At 36.1% G+C, this 25,132-nt stretch overlaps 2 protein-coding genes across 2 annotated transcripts; both read left to right on the top strand.

Moving 5' to 3' along the window:
- Window positions 1-7,436: 7,436 nt before the first annotated feature.
- On the top strand, window positions 7,437-15,428 carry LOC145159053 (uncharacterized). Its single transcript, XM_079077953.1, has 11 exons — window positions 7,437-8,283; window positions 8,360-8,617; window positions 8,731-8,973; window positions 9,056-9,205; window positions 9,627-10,915; window positions 13,911-13,984; window positions 14,156-14,237; window positions 14,310-14,435; window positions 14,512-14,618; window positions 14,694-14,848; window positions 14,934-15,428. The coding sequence occupies exons 1-11, from the start codon at window positions 7,837-7,839 to the stop codon at window positions 15,156-15,158; spliced, it is 3,156 nt and encodes a 1,051-aa protein (XP_078934079.1). The 5' UTR covers window positions 7,437-7,836; the 3' UTR covers window positions 15,159-15,428.
- Window positions 15,429-16,758: 1,330 nt separating this feature from the next.
- PIN1 (Auxin efflux carrier family protein) lies at window positions 16,759-21,844 on the top strand. Its single transcript, XM_079077952.1, has 6 exons — window positions 16,759-18,105; window positions 18,178-18,394; window positions 18,490-18,575; window positions 19,778-19,935; window positions 21,254-21,330; window positions 21,522-21,844. The coding sequence occupies exons 1-6, from the start codon at window positions 16,917-16,919 to the stop codon at window positions 21,592-21,594; spliced, it is 1,800 nt and encodes a 599-aa protein (XP_078934078.1). The 5' UTR covers window positions 16,759-16,916; the 3' UTR covers window positions 21,595-21,844.
- The last annotated feature ends 3,288 nt before the right edge of the window (window positions 21,845-25,132 follow it).

Here is a 25,132-nt window from a genome sequence, read left to right as displayed (position 1 = left end):
TTGATAGATCATGGGGGGTATCTTGATGAGGTGACAACCGCATCCAAACCACAACAAGAGAGTGGAGAGAAGAAGAAGAAGTTATGGAACAAACGCAAGGGGCAGTCATCGCAGGAGCCCTCCAAGAAACAACAAACAGTGGCAGTCCACGCTGCTACTACTCCTGCTGCTGTTCCAACCACCCAAGCACCTACCAGTGGATATGCTGGTACTCTTCCAAAGTGCAACAATTGCAACTTTCATCATCACGGACCCTGCCGTGATTTGCAATGAAACAGCTGTGGTAAGAAGGGGCACACGACACGATACTACAAGGCACCAGTCCAACCAACCAATCAGGCTCCTGGGGCGGGCGCCGGTCAAGCCTGTTATGGTTGTGGAGAGGTTAGGCACTTCAAAAGAGATTGCCCCAAAGCAGCAACAGCGGGCAACACCGGGAGGGTACTGGCTATGGGCCAGGAGGTAGCAGTCGCTGATCCTACCGTTGTTACGGGTACGTTCCTCCTTGACAACTCTTATGCATGCATTCTTTTCGATTATGGTGCAGAGAGGAGTTTTGTTAGTCATGCATTCAAGCATCTACTCAAATGTAAATCCCAACCTTTAACTGAAATGTTTACCGTCGAGATGGATAATAGAAAGAAAGAGAGCACTAACGACATATTCATAGGCTGTACTCTTACCCTAGACGATCATTCCTTTCCCATCGATCTTATGCCAGTTTCCATAAAGAGCTCATAATCGGCATGGATTGGTTGAGCCCCAATCGTGCTGATATTCTTTGTTACGAGAAAGCTATCCATCTCAATCTTCCCTCTGGCGAAGCCCTCACTATATACGGTGATAAACTCAGTTCGAACCTTCGTATCATTTCATGCATCCAAGCTCAGAAGTATCTACGGAAGGAGTGTCATGTGTTCCTAGCTCATGTTGTTGACGAAACGCAAAAAGTTAAAGACCTCGAGAGCATCCCCGAAGTCTGTAACTTTCCTGATGTCTTCCCCGAAGATCTTCTAGGAATTCCTCCTGAACGCCAAGTTGAGTTTCGTATCGATTTAATCCCCGGAGCTACTCCTGTAGCTAAATCTCCCTACCGTCTAGCGCCGGCAGAAATGCAAGAGTTATCCAACCAGATCAATGACCTGATCAGCAAAGGATTCATAAGACCGAGTTCCTCACCCTGGGGAGCCCCTATCTTATTCATGAAAAAGAAGGATGGATCCTTTCGGATGTGTATAGACTATCGCGAACTGAACAAGCTGACCATCAAGAACCGTTATCCCTTACCCAGAATCGACGACCTCTTTGATCAACTTCAGGGAGCCAGTTACTTCTCGAAAATAGACCTAAGATCAGGGTACCATCAGTTGCGAGTTCATAAGAATGATGTTCCCAAGACAACATTATGAACTCGTTACAGACACTATGAGTTTGTAGTAATGCCCTTTGGTCTAACCAACGCACCCGCTGTATTCATGGACCTGATGAATCGGGTGTGCCGCCCTTTTCTAAACAAGTTTGTAATCGTGTTCATTGACGATATACTTGTCTACTCTCAGAGCGAGAAAGATCATAAACAACACTTGAGACAGGAGTTGGAAACACTTAGGGTGGAGAAACTCTATGCAAAGTTTTCAAAGTGCGAATTCTGGATCAAGAAGGTAACCTTCCTCGGTCACGTGGTTAGCGAGGAAGGCATACATGTGGACCTTTCCAAGATCAAGGCGATTGTGAATTGGTCAGCACCGAAGACGCCCACAGAAATCCGCAAATTCTTGGGTCTCGTTGGCTATTATCCCAGGTTTATCCAAAACTTCTCCAAAATCGCTAAGCCTTTAACCACCCTGACACAGAAAGGTGTAACCTTTAGTTGGGGGAAAGCAAGACATTGCGTTTCAAACATTAAAGCAGACCCTATGCAGCGCACCTATCTTGTCCCTGCCCGAAGGGACGGAAGACTTCGTTGTCTACTGTGATGCATCTAATCAGGGCCTAGGATGTGTGCTCATGCAGCGACGAAAGGTTATCGCCTATGCCTCGAGGCAGTTGAAAACACACGAAGTCAATTACACAACTCACGATCTAGAGTTGGGAGCAGTGGTCTTCACGTTAAAGATCTGGAGACATTATCTCTACGGAACCAAGTGCACTGTCTTCACCGACCATAAGAGCCTACAACATATCTTCGATCAGAAAGAGTTGAACATGAGACAATGGCGATGGGTAGAGCTACTCAGTGACTACGAGTGCGAAATACGCTACCATCCCGGCAAGGCTAATGTGGTAGCGGATGCCCTTAGCCGAAAGGAGTATTCAGGTCGCAGGGTGAAGGCACTGACCATGACCATCCATTCCCAATTATCCGCACAGATCAGAGAGGCTCAGCTGGAAGCCTTAAAACCAGAAAACATGTCGGATGAAGCTTTGAGAGGAATGGAAAAGAACTTTGAGGTCAAGGGAGACGGAGTTTACTATTTCATGAACCGGATCTGGACCCCAAAGTACGGCGGTTACGGGGAGGTTGTCATGAATGAAGCTCACAAGACTAGATACTCCGTTCACCCAGGCTCAAATAAGATGTATCTGGATCTTAAACAACTCTATTGGTGGCCAAACATGAAAGCATAGATCGCTACCTTTGTGGTCAAGTGCTTGACTTGTGCCAGGGTGAAGGTTGAATATCAAAAGCCCTCAGGTTTACTCCAGCAGCCAGAAATACCTGAGTGGACGTGGGAAAGGATTACAATGGATTTCATCACTAAGTTGCCCAAGTCTCCGAGTGGGCACGACGCCATCTGGGTCGACTGACTAAATTCGCCCACTTCCTGCCAATCAAGGAAAACTTCAAGATGGAGAGACTGACACGAATCTACATTCGAGAAATAGTCCGCCTTCATGGTGTGCCTGTATCCATTATCTCCGATCAAGATAGCAGGTTTACCTCAAGATTTTGGCAGTCACTGCAGAAGGCTCTTGGAACTAAGCTGGATATGAGCACAACTTATCATCCGCAGACAGATGGGCAAAGTGAGAGAACAATTCAAACATTGGAAGACATGTTGAGAGCTTGCGTCATCAACTTCGGCATGTCGTAGGACACCCATTTTCCCTTGGTCGAATTTTCTTACAACAACAGTTCCCATACCAGCATCAAGGTTGCGCCGTTCGAAGCCCTCTATGGCCGCAAGTGCAGATCCCCATTGTGCTGGGCTGAGGTGGGTGACACGCACCTAGTCAAGGGTCAAGTCCCTGATAGCACTCTCACGGGCCCTGAAATTATCCGAGAGACGACTGAAAAGATCGTACAAATCTGGGAACGACTAAAAGCGTCAAGAGATAGACAAAAGAGCTACGCCGATAAGAGACGAAAACCCTTGGAGTTCCAGGTTGGTGACCGTGTCCTCTTGAAGGTCTCTCCCTGGAAAGGCATGATACGCTTTGGAAAGCGTGGAAAGCTGAATCCAAGATACATTGGACCATTCGAGATCCTCGCAAGGATCGGTCCCGTAGCATACAAACTTCGCCTACCACGAGAATTTAACAACGTACATCCTGTCTTCCACGTGTCGAACCTAAAGAAGTGTCTGTCCGATGAGACACTTGTGATACCCCTCGATGAGATCGAACCAGACGAGAGATTACATTTCATGGAGGAACCAGTCGAGATCATGGACAGGGAAGTCAAGCGAACAAAACAAAGCCGTATCCCGATAGTGAAGGTTCGCTGGAATGCCAAGCGGGGACCTGAATTCACTTGGGAGCGTGATGATTCAATGAAACAGAAGTGCCCTCATCTTTTCCCGAGTCCATGATTTGTTTTCTATGTCTGAATTTCGGGACGAAATTCCCTCTAACAGGGGGATGATGTGACAACCCGAATCTTTTTCCGTTACCGTTATGCGATTTCCGTTAATAAAATTTGAATTTATTAATTTTCCGTCAAACTTCTCGGTTTATAAAATCATCTAATTTTATATAATTAAATTTATATATGAGTCGGAACCAAAATCGCGCGAAAACCCGAATATCTCGAAAAATCAACCAGTTTCCGGCCTAAATGAGTTTACGGCCGTACACCCCGTTTACGGCCAGCAAAGGGTGGACCCCCATCACACCAGGCTATATATATGAGACCCCCACCCTCATTCTGACCTGCTTGGCCGCAAACTCTCTCCTCCTACCTCTAAAACTCTTGACCGTAAACTCCTAAAACACCTTCATTTTTCCGGAAATCATCAAGAATCACCATTGGGAGTCATTTCGGGGCATTTAGAACACATTTGCATCGAAATCCAACGTTGCTGTTCTTGAGTTTACGGCCATAAACTCATCGAATCTTCAAAAGCCGTAAACTCTTCAAGAGACAGTTCACGGCCGTAAACCCAGTTTACGACCGTAAACCCTGTTCACGGCCGTAAACCCCGTTCACGGCCGTAAACCCCATTCACGGTCGTAAACACCTTTTAAGTGGTGTATTTGTCTGAAAACCCACTTTCCTCGATTCGATCAAGTCCCGGTAACATTCCTTAACCGAAAACAAGTGTTTCCTAACACATTATCTAACGAAATCACTAATTTAGATATATTTATGTATTTAATTGTTATTAGGATTCCGTTAAGCGCCGCGCTACAACTCGAGGGTCTTCATTCAGCCTGCTGAATCAACGCTTGTATACAGCTAACTGTGAGTTCATACCCCTACGCTTTTACGATTTTTAAACGTTTTTAGGGGGGAATACAAGCCAAACACAAATGTTTTTGTGAACTAATACAAAAGAACTTTTAACAAGTACAAAACTCATGCAATTGATTCAGACAACGATTTTCATATATTTAGATATCTTATCTCTTTTGTACTATGTTGAGCATAAGGGATGTTTTCAACTTACCACCAAAATTGCATAGTTTTTCAAATCCAACATTCACATCATATACATGTAAACTATAATAGGTATAGTTTGGGGTTTTCAAAACATAACTTTTACGGATTCAGAGTTATCCACCACTAAGCATATAAACTATGACATATTTAGTTTATGGTATTCTTTACTAGAAGGGCATGGCATTTAATAATTATTTAAGTATGATTATTACCGTATACTGCATTCAACGGATTCTAATACAAGAGAACACTCTAGAATTACATGTAAACTAGATTGTACAACATTGTGAGGCTCTACTTCAAAACTGTACCCTTGGGTGTACTGAATTGAATCCTATCCTAGTATAACCAGAGTCTCCTGGAGGGAGAGCGTGAGATTTGTGAATAGATCTATTCGGGATTGACAATCCCACACCTGAACTGCTAGCTACAGTTAGGCAGGCATGCCTGGGGTGACAAATGTCATTTAACCAACACTCGAAGAACGTTGTAAAGGTCTCTAGGTCATATCAAGTATGGTTATACGACTCACAATAAGTATAAACTAATCTATTGTTTACGGGATTTCACTATTCAATGGTTTTATTTTAAGTTATAAACCTACTTACGTTACTGGTGTTAGCCAGAGTTTTCACACTATATGATACTTACGTTACTGGTGGTAGCCAGGGATTTTATACAAGTATTTTCAGATACAAGAACATAACTCAATAACGAACTTACAATGGGTCTTAGGGTTTAAGGCTACTTTTCATTATTTAAGAAAATATTGGATTTTCTTGGAAACATACAACCTTTCTACAAATTTATGAATAAGATTTTTGCTACATAACCTCGCTTATGAACTCACCAGCTTTATGCTGATACTCTTTCAAAACTGCTTGTATTCTCAGGAAATCAATAGACAGGTACCTCCTGGGATTTTGAGAAGTTGGAGCAACTAAAGTCATGTCTTTAAATTTTACTTTCATTTTTGATGTATTTAAACAAGGCTTAAATAGATGTAAACCTTTTCGTATATGTATTCAATGTAATGGTTGAGTTTACTATGATTGCTATGATACAATGGTTGTGATACTATACATGACGTCATCCACCCCCGAACGTTTCCGCCGTTCCGGTTTGGGGGTGTGACAGAAATCCAGTTTTATTTTGTAGGATCGACAGCAAGCCAATCATAAGCTGTGAGTCGAGAGGGGGCAATCCAGTCTCATGTTGTGGGCTCAGGGGCAATCCACTCTTATGTTGTGGGCCCAATGTGCATGCATTGTATATGTATTGTTGTGTGGGGTATTTTGGGGGAACTCACTAAGCTTTGGCTAACAATTGTTGATTTCAATGTTTTCAGGTGCTTTAGATGATCAGACAAGGTGAAGATGTGATCGTACACATCCTCCTGCTGAATCATACATTAATACCAAAATGTTACACAAAATATGACCAATAAATAAGGCTAGATCACAATGAACATTATACCCAAAATACTTGATCAATTACAAACTATTACTCCTGATCAAGATTTGTAGATATACAAAAGAAAAAAATGTCTAACTAAAAAAAATAATAACTTCAACCTCCTTGATTCCATGTGAATTTGTTGCAAGGAGTCTTATAGATTATTCGTGGATCGTAGTAAACATGGTATGACTTCCAAAGGTCTAACACATATGGGTGGGTCTATCCACCTTCCTTCAATTGCTTCTGTAACGCCTATAAGACCAAAATATTTTGCCTGGATTGAGCTTAGACCATGAGGTAATGTTGACAGCTTATCTACCACAAACACATCACACCATCTTAAATTCGTCTTCGTCTTTGATTTCATCTTCGTCTCCATCTTTGCAGAATGAAGTCGTCGTCGTCTTTCGTGAAGTTTTACACTCTGCGAGGGTAATATAAAAGGAGATACATTAACGTTGGAGGAGAGGATGAAGTGAAATGAAGGAAATACTTCACGTGAGGAGCACACCTCGGTCATTTAACGTACAAAAGTAACGTTGTCGTTAATAAGGACCATGTTTGCAAGGGTTTTCAAACTAAAGGACCATATTTGCAATAAATTCCTCATAATGACCACATTTGGGAGAGGATGAAGTGAAATGAAGGAAATACTTCACGTGAGGAGCACACCTCGGTCATTTAACGTACAAAAGTAACGTTGTCGTTAATAAGGACCATGTTTGCAAGGGTTTTCAAACTAAAGGACCATATTTGCAATAAATTCCTCATAATGACCACATTTGGGAGAGGATGAAGTGAAATGAAGGAAATACTTCACGTGAGGAGCACACCTCGGTCATTTAACGTACAAAAGTAACGTTGTCGTTAATAAGGACCATGTTTGCAAGGGTTTTCAAACTAAAGGACCATATTTGCAATAAATTCCTCATAATGACCACATTTGGTACATTTAGCAAGCACAAAGACCGATTATGTAATTTTTATTTATTTTTGTTTTTAAAAGACTAACAAAAAACTGTATATAATAATTGTCCTTGTCCATTAAACGTGTTACTTAACCTGCTCGTTTTGTTACTTGTATCTTGTATGTTAAACCAATATGCTAGATTACTTCGTGTGTATATATATATGAAAATTAATATGTACATATACTAATTACTATATATAGGTTTGATTCGACCGAAGAAAACAATCATGGAGGGTTTGAAAATTTGACATATCAAAACCGAATCAGGAGGTAAAATCAAGGAAAGCTTCGATTCGATGGTTGGAGTGTTTTGATCCTTGCGAAATTGGCACAAAAATCCAACAGATGAATTGGAAATGGTAATGGTGAAATAGGAATGGGAACTACCAGGGAACAGTGTTATGCGTTGCGGTTTTACCTCACATATGGACAGCTTTATTCCCATTCTCTCTCTTCTACAACCATGGCCGTTTCTCTCACCTTAACTCCTCGAAACCCTCTTTTCAATTCCAGTTTGTAAGTCAACATGGGGGCAATTGTCACCGGAGATCGGTATCTCGAATCGCTAGTGAAGTTCGTCGAGAAGCAGGCTGGTCCGTTGATCGAAGGAACCCTTGTATTGAAGTTAAATCCGGTTGGGCTTCACTATGTTCAATCCCGGCTCGAATCGTTGGCGGAGCTTGAGAGGCTCCTCGCTGGAGCTCCTGTTGATTACCTCCGTGCCTATGTCTCTGACCTTGGTGATCACCGGGCGCTTGAACAGCTCCGACGGATCCTACGGATACTTACCTCACTCAAAGTTATTTCTGTATTACCACCGCCTTCCTGTAGAGACCCGACGCCTCTGTGTTTGCTGCCTTTTAGTCGCCTGAAGGTTCTCGAACTTCGTGGTTGCGATCTCTCCACCTCTGCTGCTCGAGGTCTTCTTGAACTTAGGCACACTCTCGAGAAGATTATCTGTCATAACTCAACTGTAAGATTGATTTTACATTTCTTCATGGAACTGAATGTTCAGATTCTAATACTAACTGGATCAATTCTACTTCTAGGATGCTCTTCGACATGTTTTTGCTAGTAGAATAGCTGAGATAGAGCATTCTCCTCAGTGGAAGCGACTGTCATTCGTTTCTTGTGCTTATAATGGCTTGGTTTTAATGGATGATTCCCTGCGACTCCTTCCTGTTGTTGAAACACTTGATCTAAGCCGGAACAAGTTTACCAAAGTGGATAATCTTTTGAGATGTAGCAAGCTGAAGCACCTAGACCTCGGTTTCAATCAACTGAGAACAATTTCATCATTTAGTAAGGTAAGCTTAATTGAAATTCTGCTTCTTCCCATTGTATATTTGTATGAGTTGATCTCCAAAAGTCCAAGTACATTTTCAAATCAATGATTTGGGAAACATATTCTTGGATACAGGTCACATGTCAGATTGTGAAACTAGTATTGAGGAATAATGCTCTTACTACTATGCGTGGGGTTGAGAATCTAAAATCACTTGAGGGGCTTGATCTTTCCTACAATATCATTTCTAGCTTTTCAGAGCTGGAATTCCTAGCAGCTCTTCCATCACTGAAGACTTTGTGGTTAGAAGGAAATCCAGTATGTTCGGCTAGCTGGTATAGGCCACAAGTTTATAGCTTCTTCACTGATCCAGAAAAGGTGAGAATACAAAAAAATATATATAATTTGATTTACTTTTTGAGATTACATTTAGTGTTTTCTTATATGTATAACATTGCAGTTGATATTAGATGACAAAAAGATCTCAACTAGAGAAGTCTGGAAACGCCAGATCATCATTGCCAGTAGGCAAAAGCAACCAGCTAGCTTTGGATTTTATTCCCCAGCCAAAGATGAAGCTGAAACAGAAGCAAGTGTTCACAACAAAATGGTTAGTAATTAGTAAATCAACTTTTTAATATTTGTTTTTGATGGTGTTATGAACCAAAGCTTGTTATAATATGCATACTTCCATTCTTTCTTATAATAGGGTTAAATGCAAGAAACAGCAATGTTCTTCCATTTATTTGTTTATTGTAGCATCTTACTGTCAAAAATCTACCAATTTATAAGAATGTCATTCAAATACAGAGCAATTTTCACTGTTATACTTGGGTAGATTTTTCAAATTATAATGTCCTAATAAGAAAAACGCAATATGATGCACATTTTTCAGAAAAAGATTGAAAGTATTACATTGTAATAGAAAGAAATGAATTCTGTTTCTTGCATTAGTCCTAATTTACATACTTCTTACAAGTGCTTTCTTGAATTTCTTTGACCATGGTTACTTTTTTTGACTCAATTTTCAGAAGAAACTATCGCGTGTTGCCAGTATTGAAAGTGAAATGGCAAGCACAGAATCATCTTCTGATCATGAATCGATAATTTATGAGGATGAGGAACAAGGCAAACAGGAGAACACTAATTTAAATAAAGGAGCCGAAATTGATGATTTCATGAACAAAATCGAGTTCATGAAAAAACAACGTTCTGCTTCATGGCTAGAGGAGTTTCAAAAGTGGATGAATCCTGTTTCTAGTGATCATATAAAGGCTAATCATGTGCCAAGTGGGCTTCCTTTGATTCCTGAAAAAGATAAAGATTCAAGAAAGAAAAGAAGGGTAAAACAATTTGGTAAAAAAACAAGATACATATCTGCTTCTGCTGATGTTTTTGAAGAACACCGTATGGAACTTCCAGTATCTTATTATCCATATGATGATTTGTCTATCGATACTGTTTCTGAACAATACCCTGAAACAGAATCAAATTATCTTGCTGATGAAGATGGATCTATTTCAAATCATATGAAATATGATAAAAAGGTTAACGAGGTTTCTAGAAACATCAAATCTTTAAAAGACAAGGGGGCACTGGCAATGGCTAGTTCAGACAATGGTTTCAAAGTTGAAGGACCTGAAATGACAAGTTCAAATAGTAGCTTCATTCCTTTGGAATCTGTTGATGATGTCATCTATGCTCCTCGTTCACCTCCTCATTATCAAGAAGACATTCTGCATCGACGCCATAATTTGGAAGAAGAGTTTTTGCAGCTATCTGTTGAGTCTTTTTCAGTGGTGTCTTCAGATAGCTATACAAGTGATAGTGGAGATGATTCTGTTGAAATTGATTCAACAACTGATAATGATTTTTCAAAAAGTATGGATAGTTTATCATTCATCCCTACTTCTGAAGATCATGTGTTTCAGTTTACAGAAAACGGGTCGTGTTCTTTAAACAACAATTATGAAGGAAGTAGTGTTAATGATGGTGAAATAGTTGGTTTAATGAAGCAAGAAGCAGATTGGTTGGAGAAGAAAATGTCAAAAAGAAAACCAAAGCCAAGAATTGTTTCACTATCAGAGAAGACAACACCAACACAAACACAAACAGATGATAATGAATTGAACTATAGCAGAGAGGCTGACATGAGTGATTTCCAAATGGTTACTGAAAAAAATCTATCAGGGCTTGAGACAGAAGAATTTATCTTGAAGAACTTTGAAGTGGATCTTGCAGAATTTGGAATTGAAGAAACGTGTAGCCAACACGTGTCTTGCAATTGTTTGCTTGAGGATCCATCTGGAAGCAGCAAAAGGTAGATGCCATGCTTATATTGCCATATATTTAGAACATGTACATTTTATATTTTTATGTGTTATAGAAATATGTAGATAGTATATGGTGTATTGCAATTGTTTGCTTGAGGATCTATCTGAATGACCATTGACCACCTACCATCCGCCATGTGTCAGTATGGCGGTGCGTGGTGGGGTGTGGGAGTTCCAATTCCAATGTGGATTGTGCTCTTTGTTGCATAGTGACTAAGCTTCTAACTTAACCATATGGGGGTATAATTGAGAATAAGGTGGATGGATGATACATAGAACACCATCTAAAATTTTAAGTGATTTGCCACTTCCTTTTCTTGATGATGCAATTGACTAGATGCATGTTTGGTCTCTAAAAGATGAATGATGATGTTGTATTGAACTTTTTACAACTTTGACTTCCTTATATAGTTGTATTGAATATTGATGATTCTCTAATTAGGTTTTTAACATGAAATGAAGGTACATGCCCATGACTTTTATTGACCTTGTTTGACCGAGCTTCCCATTTCCAAATGTTTAAGTTATCTACTTTATGTGTTTCTCGCTTAGAACATTGTCCCTTAGAGGGGTTTATGATTATGTTTGTAAATTTAATAGATAAGGAGAAATCGATAGATATCGATAAAAGTAAAGTACGATTGTGTCATTGTTCCACATTCTATACCCAAAATGCATGGGAGAAATCAATAGATAAAAAAAGAGGATACACGACCACGGGGCTCCTTGTGGCCCCCACCAATCGGTCACATGGGGAAAGGTAAATCATAACATCCTTGGAGTAAGGACAAGAAGGTGATGCCTTGAACTTGAGACCTTACTTATGGATTCTCACTTCCTTACAAGTTACATCTAGGTCAAACATATAGGGGTTAGGGAATTCAATATATAAGGATAGTGTTTTGAAGACCATTACACATCATATAGAGATAGTTTAGAGAGAACTTATAGCAACTAGCTATTGCTAATCAAGACTTGTTATTGTTGTTTCACTTCCTATAGGTAGTTGAGCCCTAGTTAGACACAAAGGAGAACGAATCAGTTGAAAGTCTAAAATCCCTTTTCGTGGTTTTACTAGTTTTAGTTGTTTATATGTTCATTTGTCTCCGTCCATATGTGATTGTGCCATGATTTATTCTATTGACTAATCACTTCAAATGGAAAGAAGGGAAGTGTAGCACCACTCTTAATTGCTTGATTATTTTTTAGTGGCTACTAAAAGTGGGTGGTGAACAACATACATACAAGTGATTAGAGCTTCATAGGTTCGTTTGTCTATATCCCGGATTCGGATCCATGGTCCTTATGAATAAGTTATGTGTCATGGTCCTACGTTTAAATGCCTTGGTATGCTACGCACAACATGTTAGATACCTATGTATAACTGCTTCAATATGTTATCCAACCGGTTAGATACCTATGAATAACTGCCTCGGTCTGCTACCCACCCAAACCTAGTAGATAATTGATTCGGTATGCCACCCAAACGGGTAGATACGTACGTTAGTATGCTACCTATTCGAGTAGATACCTACTAATAACTGCCTCAGTGTTTTACCATAAACTTGGTAAATACCAACATTACTATGTATATTTCTTTGGTATCCACCAAATCAAAATGCTAATCATATGTCATAGATATAAATAACTACATAGCATATACTATGTAAGTAATAAGTTGCATGTTACTCGCCTCCTTATCATGCTTGACTTTCCAACTATTTCTTCCCGTGATGTACCTTTGTAGCTATACAAGGGAAAACGGCTTTTAGACAATAATGTCCTAAATTAATTGCCTTGTATAACACTTATGTTCAACACAATTGGCACATACAAGCCTTTTGCATCACATTCTAATTCCTTGTTACTTTTCCACTTTCATGTCAAGTACACGTAATTTGACACTTATCATACATTTCTCATATGAATTCTAAACCCAATTCCATGAAGATATTAATATACGATAAATGTTATCGTTATCCCTTGCATTCCCTTTAACTTTAGCAAGAATAATTTCTTGTCATAAACCAATTTACGCAACCTACTTTCAAAAGTTGATGAATTTCATAAACATTCTTCCATTCCTTTACAATTGAGTATTTTTTGTACACAATTCCATCCTAACATTTAACAATATCATCACAATTCATTTAATCCTAAGTTTAACCAATAACACCATAAGTCAACACTTTGACTCATGAATGAATCAGTTTGTAGTGAAATCCATTGTTCTTTATAATCATAGACCCCTTTAATGATTCCATTTAACAATTACAAAATGCATCAAAAACTTATCCATCACCCGCAAATCACAAACCTTAGATATGAACCTCAATCTTCACATTTACATCATAGAATAGAAGGTAATTTGGAGGTTATACCTTTGATTTGGAGTTTAAATCCACTTTATGATTACTAATAATCACCAACATTCATATGCATACATACATATACATATACATGCATATACATACATACACACACATACATACATATGTACATGTACATACATAGATACACATACACATAAAATACATATACAAATATAGATAAAAAGACAGACAAATACATAGATACATGTACATATAATTTATTTTTTCCTTTCATTTCCCCAAGTTTGCTATGATTATATATATATATATATATATATATATATATATATATATATATATATATAAATCATCAATTTCCCAAACAACCATGAACATGGGAAAAAAGAAACAATGTCTAATTGTCAATCTCTCTTTCTCTTTCTCTCTCTCTCACACACACACACACACACTTTCCCTTTCCCTTGTTAGGTGCTTGTACAGTTGCACACATGTTCCATGTTTTTCTTGTCTTTATCAATTATAAATGCGTGTATTGCAATATTATGGCTGAATATGTATCAACATCTTACATTTATCAATGGTTAAAAACAATTGCAGCCTATTCCTCATCATATTTATTTTCCTGTTTTATTGATGAAATTCAAAACAGTGGCGTGGCATTATTACTGAGCTGTGAATTGAAGCTGTACATCCTGCTTCTCAATGGGCGACACCATGGGTCAGGTTAGGTTCGTTGCGGTATGACCATTATGCAATTTGAAAAATCAGTTATAACTTATAATCTTATATTATAATCCTTTGATTTCAATACTACTACTACTTAATCTTATCATGCAACTTTATCTTCTTTCTAATCATCTAATCTAAGAAGCTTCTTCCATTGCCATTTTGCAGGGTCTAGTGCAAGTTTAGTCGGTTGCCTTGGGACTGAAGATATCAAAGAGGTTTTAGTAGGTTTAGGGCTTCAAGCTGTGAGGTAAAGGGTTTTTTCGTCTTTTTCCTGAGGTCTTAATGAAAAATTGATGTTTTGTTATTATTGGTGTGATAGGGTGTATGCAAAACGAGGAGCAAGGTATACGTTCATAACAAGGAGTATAGAGAAATCAAGGCTGCTTGTATCTATATTAGAAGTCTTTCATTCAAATGTAAAAAAGAAAGGCTTTCCTCTCATAAGGTATTTAATCAATCATTTAAAAAGGGTTAAATTCAAGAAATATGTATATCTGATTTTATATCTGTGTTATGTTCAGTTTGGATAAGATCCAAGTTGCCTTGTTTGAGAGAGATGTCTGTGGGGGGTCAAAAACAAACATCCTTCAATATTCCATGGTGCTTTTCTGGAACAACACTTTCAAAGGTAAATATTTATTTATCTTTTCAATGAAGAAATATTAAATTTAATCGAAACGTTATTTTTGTTTTTGTTTCTTAGAGGATGAATGGTTTTCAAGATCATTATTTGTTCTTGGAGAGCATATGCTTGTGTGCATCGAAGACATCTCACAATTCGGATTTGATTCACAAGATACCTTTGCTCCATATTTCTCACTCGATACTTGCTCTTCTCTTATCAATGCATTAGAAATGGTAAATCATCACTCCATTTTCTTTTTTCTTTTTAATTAATATTTCACAAACAAAAAAACCAATGGAAAGTCGATGCTATTTTAAGGTGATTGAGATGAAAGAGAGATGTTGTGTGACATTATCTCTAAAATCCGTAACATCCGTGTTCTCCCCGCGGGATGTATCCCGGAAATCGGTCAACGCGGTCCCCGTGACATGGAAGCTGAGGTGGATAAGTGAAGACGGTTTGTTAAAATTTGTTGCACTCGTGAAGGCGCTCCATGCCGGAGTGGGGCCCACATCGAGTATAATCATAAGATACACATCTTGAAAAACTTGGTCAAAGGGTTCCAATCTCAGCAGATACAGTGTGAGAGTTGAACAGTGTAGCCCAGATAAGGGGTTGGTGGAAGAATAACTCTTGTTTTTTAGTTTTTGAATGTAGGTTTGGGGTTTTTTTTGACTATTCATTTTATTCATTATAGTTTTGTTGATTTTAAATAGTTTTTTTTTTTTTTTTTTGAAAGTTGAAAGGACGTTAGTTGTTGTTTAGGTTATGTTGTTTTGTACAGAATAAATGTGTACAGTTTAGTGTTAGAAATGGTTTGGATGTTTTTTTTATTATTAAAATGGTTTCATTTTCATGAGCTTCTTTTGATAAATTCAGACTTATTAGTAACGTTCTAAAAAAAAGGTGGTACGATAAATAATAATGGGCTTTATTCGGGCTGCTTTTGGGTTTGACTTGGACGGTTCGGAGTCGGATCAGCTTTATTTTTGTTCCTTGTTTTTTCTATTTGTAGTGTTTGATGTTTTTAACCAATTTTGAATATAGCCCGTGACAATTTAAAGTAGTATTTTTTTCTTTTTTTTTTGTAAACTAAGATAGAGGTTGTGATGCTATTTTCCTGAAAAATTGTGTATGTACATATTACAATAGGCAAAGCATAATTTAAATGAATACGTAAAAAAAAAACAAATTAGTAAAAAAAATGCTTTTAATGCTACGTGGTTAAATGCTAGAAAATGCATTTTCTAATTAATAATGCTATGTAAATTTCTTTAAAAACATGTACAAAAAAATAACTTTTTTTTTTTTGTAAATAAATACTATATAAAATAATACTAAAATAAGAATAAAGTTATTAAATGGCGAGTAATGATGATTTTATGTAGTAATTGGTTCAAAACGATGAAAGTTTTGTGACTTATAGCTATTAGATTTATATGGTTGTCCAGGGTAGCCTGTTCTATACTTCAAATTTTCTTGATAATTTTTCCGGTATAATGTTATTCCTAAATTCATGTGTACTAGGTATGCCTAACATTTTGTTCTGGATCCGCCATTCCTTATTAGAATATTTAAATATTCCATTATTTTTATATTTTTAAGTATTTTTGTAGGTTATATTAAATTCGCACAAAGATTTTAACGCACAAAATGTATTCCGGGAACAACTTCCTAATATATGCTTCATGTCCCCAAATTGTAAGACGAGTCGAGGTCTACCTCTCTTTGCATATTCTCAAAAAACGAGGTTGGTTCGTACGTATTTTTCCAACATTGTAGTTGAAATATTATTTATTTTCGGTTATATTTACTTCTGAGTTCTAAGATAAATAATAAAGTATACGTCACAAACAAATCATTATCATATTGTTCAACACGAGGTATATGCATACTAGTTACATAGTATTATTTAATATATATATATATATATATATATATATATATATATATATATATATATATATATATATATATATCGTAAGAATATAAAGATTTACAATTGAACTATTATTATAAGTCATATATTATTCTTATTATCAAATAAAATAATATAAAATACAAAAGCATTTTTATCCCTTTTCCACCCTCAATTCGAGCTTCCACCTACCTAAATTAACATATAAATACCCACAAACACCACAACAATTAAATAAAAAAAGAAGTGGGAAAGTAATCAAATATTACAAAACCATTCCTCCCTTCCCTTTAGCTTTGGAAACTGCAACCATCTCAGTTTCTTCATAACCCCATAAACCTTCAAACCTCCATTCTTGATCTTCTTCATCTTCACCATTCACCATGATCACTCTTTCAGACTTCTACCATGTAATGACCGCCGTCGTCCCCCTCTACGTCGCCATGATCTTAGCTTACGGCTCCGTCAAGTGGTGGAAGATCTTCTCTCCCGATCAATGCTCCGGCATCAACCGTTTTGTTGCCCTCTTCGCCGTTCCCCTGCTCTCCTTCCACTTCATCTCCACCAACAACCCTTACAAAATGAACCTCCGCTTCATCGCCGCTGACACCCTCCAGAAACTGGTGGTTCTTGCCGCCCTCGCCGTCTGGAGCAACGTCAGCAAAAGGGGTTGCTTAGAATGGTCGATTACACTCTTCTCTCTATCGACTTTACCTAATACACTCGTTATGGGGATTCCTTTGCTTAAAGGAATGTATGGTGGTGAATCTGGTAGCTTAATGGTTCAAATCGTTGTTCTTCAATGTATAATCTGGTATACTTTGATGTTGTTTTTATTTGAGTTTCGTGGTGCAAGATTGTTGATTTCAGAACAGTTTCCGGGAACTGCTGGCGCCATTGCTTCAATTCATGTCGATTCTGATATCATGTCATTAGATGGACGACAAGTTCTTGAGACTGAAGCTGAGATTAAAGAAGATGGAAAGCTTCATGTTACAGTTAGGAAATCAAATGCTTCAAGATCCGATGTGTTTTCGAGAAGGTCGCAGGGTTTTTCCTCTACGACCCCTCGTCCATCGAATCTGACGAATGCAGAGATTTACTCTCTGCAATCGTCACGAAACCCGACCCCAAGAGGGTCGAGTTTCAACCATACTGACTTTTATTCAATGGCGGGCGGCGGTGGTGGTGGTGGTGCGAGGAACTCGAACTTTGGGGCTAATGATGTTTACGGGTTGTCTGTGTCCAGAGGGCCCACCCCCAGACCTTCCAATTATGAAGAGGAAGGCAGTGGGAGCGTTCCCAATAAGTCTCGTTTTCATCATGGAGTGCCGGGTAGTAACTATCCGGCACCCAATCCAGGGATGTTTTCCCCTTCGACGGGGAAACCGACTGTTCCATTGACTAAAAAAGCCAATGGACAGAAGACAGATGAAGGTTCGAATGATCTTCACATGTTTGTTTGGAGTTCGAGTGCTTCTCCGGTTTCGGACGTATTCGCTGCACGCGAATACGGAGCACTTGATCATCCAACTACAAAAGATGTAAAAACGCCGATATCGCCCCTAAAAGGTAAGTCATCGTTTATTTAAATTATATTTTCATTTTTACATAATTAAATTAAAAAAATGTTTTATTTATTAGGAAACGGAGAAGAATACTTGGAAAGAGCAGAATTTTCTTTTGGAAATAACAATATAAATATTGAAGGCGGAAAGGGGAAAGGTGTTGGTAGCACTGCAATGCCACCAACCAGTGTAATGACGAGGCTTATATTGATTATGGTGTGGCGGAAGTTGATCCGAAACCCGAATACGTATTCGAGTTTAATCGGGCTCATTTGGTCTTTAGTGTGTTTTAGGTAAAAATATGATGAATACATTATGTTAATTTTTTTATATTTTTATATTTAAATGAAGAGAGTTTTTAAATAATATAATTATATTTAATTTATAGGTGGAATGTTGAAATGCCAGCAATCATAGCAAAGTCGATATCAATACTGTCTGATGCAGGCCTTGGCATGGCGATGTTCAGTCTTGGTTAGTACCAACATTCTCTCTATCCATATTTCATGTCTATTGTTATTTAGTCATATCAGATTTGATATATTATAGTTTAATAAATGTATATTTTATCGCATATTTTTTGTGACATAATATTTTATATCAATAGACAAATAAGTAAATTTGAAAAAATATATATATTTATGAAAAAGAAGCATTTTTGTTCCTTGGGACAAGGTAATATTTTTACCGACACAAATTAATGTTATCTTGTCATAGGACATAGTTTTTGATAAATTCGAATATGAATTGTTTTTTTTTTGTTAAATTAACGTCAAATCAAACGTTATACACTTATACATTCGTTTTGTAATATATTATATATCACTTTTTGAGTTAAATAGGAATCTAATCGTTTGTAATATATCACTTTTTGAATTAAATAGAAATCTGAATAGGTAAGTGTATGCTGTCTGCCTAATTTTGAATTTTGATGTACAATACTTTTTATTTCGTTTAGATTTAATATTTAAAATGTTTTATTAAATCGGGCACCAAAAGACAGTAGTACTTTCTTTACTATTCGTTTCAAGAAATGAGACTTTTGGACCAAATATCAAGTGGTAAAAAAGTAGATAGACGTTAAAAGTGAAACACAAATATTGTATTTATTTTAAATTAACAGTGAAAAAAAATAAAATAGAAAGGTATTGGAATTAGTTAGGCATGGTGATGATGATGATGATTACCTTCAAGTAGTAGTGGTGGGGATGATGATGGAAAGGTGTTTTAGATTGTCGGGAGCAAAAGTAAAAGACTTTGATTGATTTTGGGTGTCAAATGCGAATCAACATAATAAGATTCTTGTTTTCCCTCAAGGGTAATTTCGTAAATTCACTAAAAAGCTGATTTCTGTTTTCCCAAAATAACAGTATATTTTGTCCTTTCGTAGTAGATTCCATGTCATAAAATAAAGGGCAGCTTGTCCAAAATGAAATTTTAATACAGTTAAAAATGTTGAAGAGTATATTGTTTTTATTTGTTTTCGTTAGGACTTATACATTCTCTTAATGGTTAAGGGAATCTATAGTTCGTTAACCATTCAGAATGTTACGTATCAAACAGCCACTAAATGTTGGTGTCATGATTACGTATATTATAATATGTAAATAAATAAATAAGTGAAAATGTAATGTTATTATATATATTTATTAAGAAAAAAAAAACAAATTATACAGGTTTATTTATGGCATTGCAACCAAAGATAATAGCATGTGGAAATTCGGTAGCAACTTTTGCAATGGCCGTGAGATTCCTTACAGGACCGGCTGTCATGGCAGCTGCTTCCATTGCCGTCGGACTTCGCGGCGTTCTCTTACGTATTGCCATCGTCCAGGTGTTAATTATTTTCTTTGCTTTTTTTTTTTTTTTTTTTTTTCCTTCTTCAACTACATTAAATATTTATATCTATATCATTTTCCTTTTCTTTTTTAGTTATTTAATATGAGAAACTATCAAGGTTTATGATTATCTAAAATTAAGCAATTATATACGTAGTAAACTTATATGTTCGGCTATTTGTATAAAAATGAATTCCATATGCAAAGCTTTTTGAATGGTCCCCACATAAAAAAATTTAAATAGATGATAAATCATGGATTTTATATTTTCATAATATATTAAGCAAAAAAAAAAAGCACTTTAAGATTTTTTTTATGGTGAAAACAATTCGAAAAGCAATTTTGCAATCGCAATGGAGTTAATTTAACATTGTTGGTCATTTTATGTTAAAGAGATAAAAAGTTGTATCTTGCATTTTCTTGTTTACAACTTTTTAAGATATAATATAACTTGATTTATTTTATTTTATGACAAAAGGGTGATAATGAGGGTCACGTGAGAGTCACGTGGGGCATGTCCATGCCTTGATCAAAGCAAAACAAAGCGTGCATTTGGATTATTTAATTAAACACTAAATCCGACACCCACATTTTGTCTGCCACTCCATTTATAATTACTATATGCTTCTTCGTAACCTTAAAAGGATAAACACAAATAAAAAACATATATCCAATGAATCATAATAACTAATTATTTAATTTTATCATTAACTTTAATGTCACTTTTTTTGTTTTAATAATCCGAATGCATATATCAAGATACACTAAAAATAAAGTAATATAAGTGAATTTAGTCTTTGAACTGTATCTGGTTATTTCTAGATATAGTTGAAAACTAAGCTGATATAAATCGATTTTTTTTTAACTTGAGAAATATAATTTTTTTAAAAGTTCTTTAAATAAAATTATGCATATACGTATGGTTGAGATTATGTATGAACCCTATAATATATAGTGAAAATCATGAAGATAAATATTATTATTATTTTTACATAACATGAATGACATGTTAAATAAGTACACACAAAATAACAAATATGAGTGTACATTAAATGGATTGTGCTGATGCAATCAAAGCTGTAGTTAAATACAAAAATGCTCTCAATTTGATTCTCACTGTTTTCATTATACCCAAGGGTTTATTTATTTATTTATTTATTTTAAACTTTTTACGTGATTATATATATATATATATATATATATATATATATATATATATATATATATATATATATAAGTAAGTTTTGTTATTTTACAAATTTAGTCCTCTAACTTTTTCTTTTTGATGATAAAAATGGTGAAAAAAACAAACAGGCTGCTTTACCACAGGGTATTGTCCCCTTTGTCTTTGCGAAGGAGTACAATGTCCACCCTGATATCCTTAGCACTGGGTACGTCTTTCAGCTTTTTTTCCTTTCACTTTATTTTATTCTTTCTTTTTTCTTTCCAAAATTGATTCCTTTTGTAACTATAATGTTCTTTCCTACAAATAATATTAAATTATTCTTATTTAATTCTTTAAAAATCCCATTTTTCTGTTTGGTTTTGAAGATGCTTGATTTCTTTTATGTAATGTTTGCAGTGTAATATTTGGAATGCTGATAGCGTTACCCATAACGCTTGTCTACTATATTTTGCTTGGACTAGAGAAATAGCTAAGCTACTCAAGGATGGCGTCATCATAATGGTTAACAATATGTCAAGAAACTCATGCTCAAAAGTAATTGTTTATGTAGCTTTTAAGGTTTTTAGTTGGTAGAAATAGAAAAAAAAAACGTGGTGTTAATTGGGTTTGTTCCACATTGTTTAGTCGAGTCGATGTTATACAAAAACACGATAAACTCGTCTCGTTTAATGTAGTTTGTGTATTTGTTGCATTATGTTATAAGTCAAATTGTTGCAAAATGCATAGCTTAGGACATCTTCAACCATACACTAAAAAACTCATTTTACATTATAAATTACACAATAATGCTACATCCTACACTATACCTAATACTCTATATTGTCTTAGAGAATAGTGTAACATTAAATATAATATTACACTATTCATTAGACTAGTGGGTGTGGACAACTAGTTATCACATCCAAAAGTTGTCATTTCACATGTTATGTCAATATGGTGTTATAACACCAAATGGAGGAAATGGGCAACTAGTGTTAAGAACCGGAACCGTGTTAGGAATTGGAACCGGTTTTTATGAAAAATTTAAAACATGCAAAACCCATTCTTTTGAAGTCGGATTGACATGAGGTTTTTTCCAGAGTATAGTTTATAGTTTGTACATGATTTTAGAATAATTTTGTCATTTTTAGGTTTATATTCATTGACTTACAGTCTCTCAAAGTCGGGATATCAAAGTTGGAAGTTTATGTTTTTCAGCTTTTTTGTATTTTGTGATAGTTTTAAAACATGCATATCTCATTCGTTTGAAGTTGGATTGATATGAGGATTTTTCCAGAGTGTAGTTTACAGTTTGTACATGATTTTAGACTATAATTTTGTCATTTTTGGTTTCATATTCATTGATTTATAGTCTCCCAAAGTTGGGATATCAAAGCTGCGATTTTTTTTCAGCTTTATTTTTGTATTCTGTGAAATTTTAAAACATGCATATCTAATTCGTTTGAAATCGAATTATCATGAGGTTTTTTGCAACGTGTAGTTTAGAGTTTGTACATAATTTTAGACAATAATTTTGTCATTTTTGGTTTAATATTCAATACTTACAATCCTCCGAAGTTGGGATATCAAAGTTGAAAATTTTCAAAGTTCAACCACTAAGTAATTACCAAAAAATTCCGGTTTTCCCGGGTTTTCCGGTTCTAGACCCACTGTACCCGGTTTCATCCGACCCACTTTGATATTTACGGGTTTTCCGGTTCTAGACCCACTTTACCCGGTATCTTACTCGGAACCGAACCAAAACCGGTTCCCATATACCGGTCCGGTTTCCGGTCCTACAAAATCTCGTTAACCCGTTCCCGGGTTTTCCGGGTCCGGGTCTACCGATCCGACTTTGGACCCACTCTCATCCCTAAGTTATAACACTCCATGTCATCATTTTTTTTTCTTTTTTTTTCGATTTAATTTTTTATATTTATAAAGACAAAATTAATTAAAACATGTTATTTAAATAAAACCTACTTTTTTTAATTAAACATAACATTTAAAAATCTAAAAAAAACATTACAACAAAAAAACATTTAAAAACAAAAGAAAAAAAATGCATTTTCGCCCCTAATAATTCATTTTCATTTACATCGTACATAAATCAACCAAATCTTCTCGAAGTTGCTTGTGTTTTCATGCGTCTTGAATATCTACGACCCTATGCAAATATTCCGCTGTCCTGGGTTGAAATTGCATGTGTCTAGGCTCCGAAGTCGAATACTCCACAATATTTCGTCCTTTATCTTCAACCACCATGTTATTCATTATGATACATGTATACATAATATCTTGTAGAACGTCTAACTGATATGGTCGTGCCACATGTTCAATGATGTGCTATTTCGACTTTAGAACTCCAAAAGCACGTTCCACATCCTTACGTGCCCCTTCTTGTTTTCTCTTGAAAAATTTGTCTCTTGGTTCCACTGGGTGTCAAAACGCCTTCACGAATGTGGAATATGCTGAATATATTCTATCTGTAAGGTAATACCCAAACTTATATTCATTTTCATTCACTGTGAAAGGAGCATCTGGTGCCTTTCCTGAAAAAAAATATCGTAGAATATTGGTGATTAATCAAGAACATTCTTGTCGTTGTTCGAACTTGCAACACCGAAAAAAGCATGCCAAATCCATAAATCTTGGGAAACAACAACCTATAATACCAACAAAGGCGCTCCATGATGACCACTTGTGTACTGCCTTTCCACACCACATGACAATTTCTCTATTTCCAGTGTGTGCAATCAATGCTTCCAAGCATACCCAGAAAACCGTGACTTTCTTCATGCACCACATATAGTTGTTGTATATCATTCAACGAAGGTTTGCGTAAATAAATGTCAACGAAGGTTTCGACAACACCTCTCGCCAATCTATACAAACTTTCTCTTGCATTTCTCTCAGACATTCTCATATAATCGTCAATCGAATCAAGCGACTCTCCCATTGTCATAAGCTTAATTGCAGCAACACATTTCTACAACTCTGTGAATCCTCGCTTACCTCTAGCATCATATCTCATTTGAAAAATTCATACCTAAACATATATTTAATATGTAAAAGCTATATTTGAAAGAAACAATGTATTTAAATTATGTAAAAACTATATTTGAAAGAAACAAAACCTGCTTTCCAACGCGTTGGCTATCTGAACAAAAACATTTTTCCGTAAACGAAACCTTCTTTTGAAATCACGTTGGCTGGTAGACACAATCATCCGCAAAATAATCATGAACTAGACGTCTGTGCCCAACTTCAACGCCGCACGTCTGGTTAATAGAGGAACTGGATTTGGTTGTAGTAGTGATTAAATAGAGAGAAAAGTGGTGATTAAATAGATAATAGTATGAATTCATAGGTAAAGATTTTTTTTAAATGTTATCGTTTTTTAACGGTCGAAATGGAGAAAATAAAAATAAAAAATCGCGTTATCGATTGTTACAACGCCAACGAAAGCCCACATAACGGGAAGGGGGGGGGGGTGTTCCCCCCGTTGTCACATCGTTATCCACTGCCACCTCACAAAAACGAACCTGAGCGTTGCCCATACCATCCACTCTTAACATTAAATATGGCGTTGAAGTTTCATTTGTACTATCTGGTCCTTTAACTTTTAACTTAGTTATTTTTGTTTTTTTATACAATCATGGTTGCAGAAATCGGGATTAATCGGCGATTAATCGTTTGACGTTCTCCAACCGTCGAAGATTAGGGCATTAATCGGAAATTTAGGATTAATCGGGTTTGGCGAGATTAATCGGCCTCGGCGGGATTAATCGGTCAACAAAAGTCAACAAAAGCCAAAAAAGTCAAAAAAAAAAGTCAAAAAAAAGTCAAAAAAAGGTCAAAAAAAAATTTAAAAAATTCAAAAAACCAACTTTTTTTTTGTACTCCAAAATTTTCAAATTTTCAAAATTTCAAATATTATACCAAAATCTTCATATTTTCGTATTTCCAAATTACAATTTTTCTTATTTTCTAATTTTGAAGTACTTGTTTTTCTTAAGATATATTAA

Source organism: Lactuca virosa, chromosome 2, assembly GCF_052849685.1.
Source record: "Lactuca virosa cultivar CGN04683 chromosome 2, Lactuca_virosa_CGN04683_v6, whole genome shotgun sequence".
Taxonomy (NCBI): domain Eukaryota; kingdom Viridiplantae; phylum Streptophyta; class Magnoliopsida; order Asterales; family Asteraceae; genus Lactuca; species Lactuca virosa.
Note: the sequence above shows the minus strand (reverse complement) of the source record. Positions and strands in the feature narration are given on the sequence as shown.

What these genes read in the sequence shown, in the direction of transcription:
- LOC145159053 (XM_079077953.1), top strand. Translation starts at nt 7,837, where the DNA reads ATGGGGGCAATTGTCACCGGAGATCGGTATCTCGAATCGCTAGTGAAG. An exon ending in CCATCTGGAAGCAGCAAAAG is followed by an intron (nt 10,916 to 13,910) that starts GTAGATGCCATG and finishes AATTCAAAACAG; the next exon opens with TGGCGTGGCATTATTACTGA. An exon ending in TTAGGGCTTCAAGCTGTGAG is followed by an intron (nt 14,238 to 14,309) that starts GTAAAGGGTTTT and finishes TTGGTGTGATAG; the next exon opens with GGTGTATGCAAAACGAGGAG.
- PIN1 (XM_079077952.1), top strand. Translation starts at nt 16,917, where the DNA reads ATGATCACTCTTTCAGACTTCTACCATGTAATGACCGCCGTCGTCCCC. An exon ending in GCCGATATCGCCCCTAAAAG is followed by an intron (nt 18,106 to 18,177) that starts GTAAGTCATCGT and finishes TTTATTTATTAG; the next exon opens with GAAACGGAGAAGAATACTTG. An exon ending in CATGGCGATGTTCAGTCTTG is followed by an intron (nt 18,576 to 19,777) that starts GTTAGTACCAAC and finishes CAAATTATACAG; the next exon opens with GTTTATTTATGGCATTGCAA.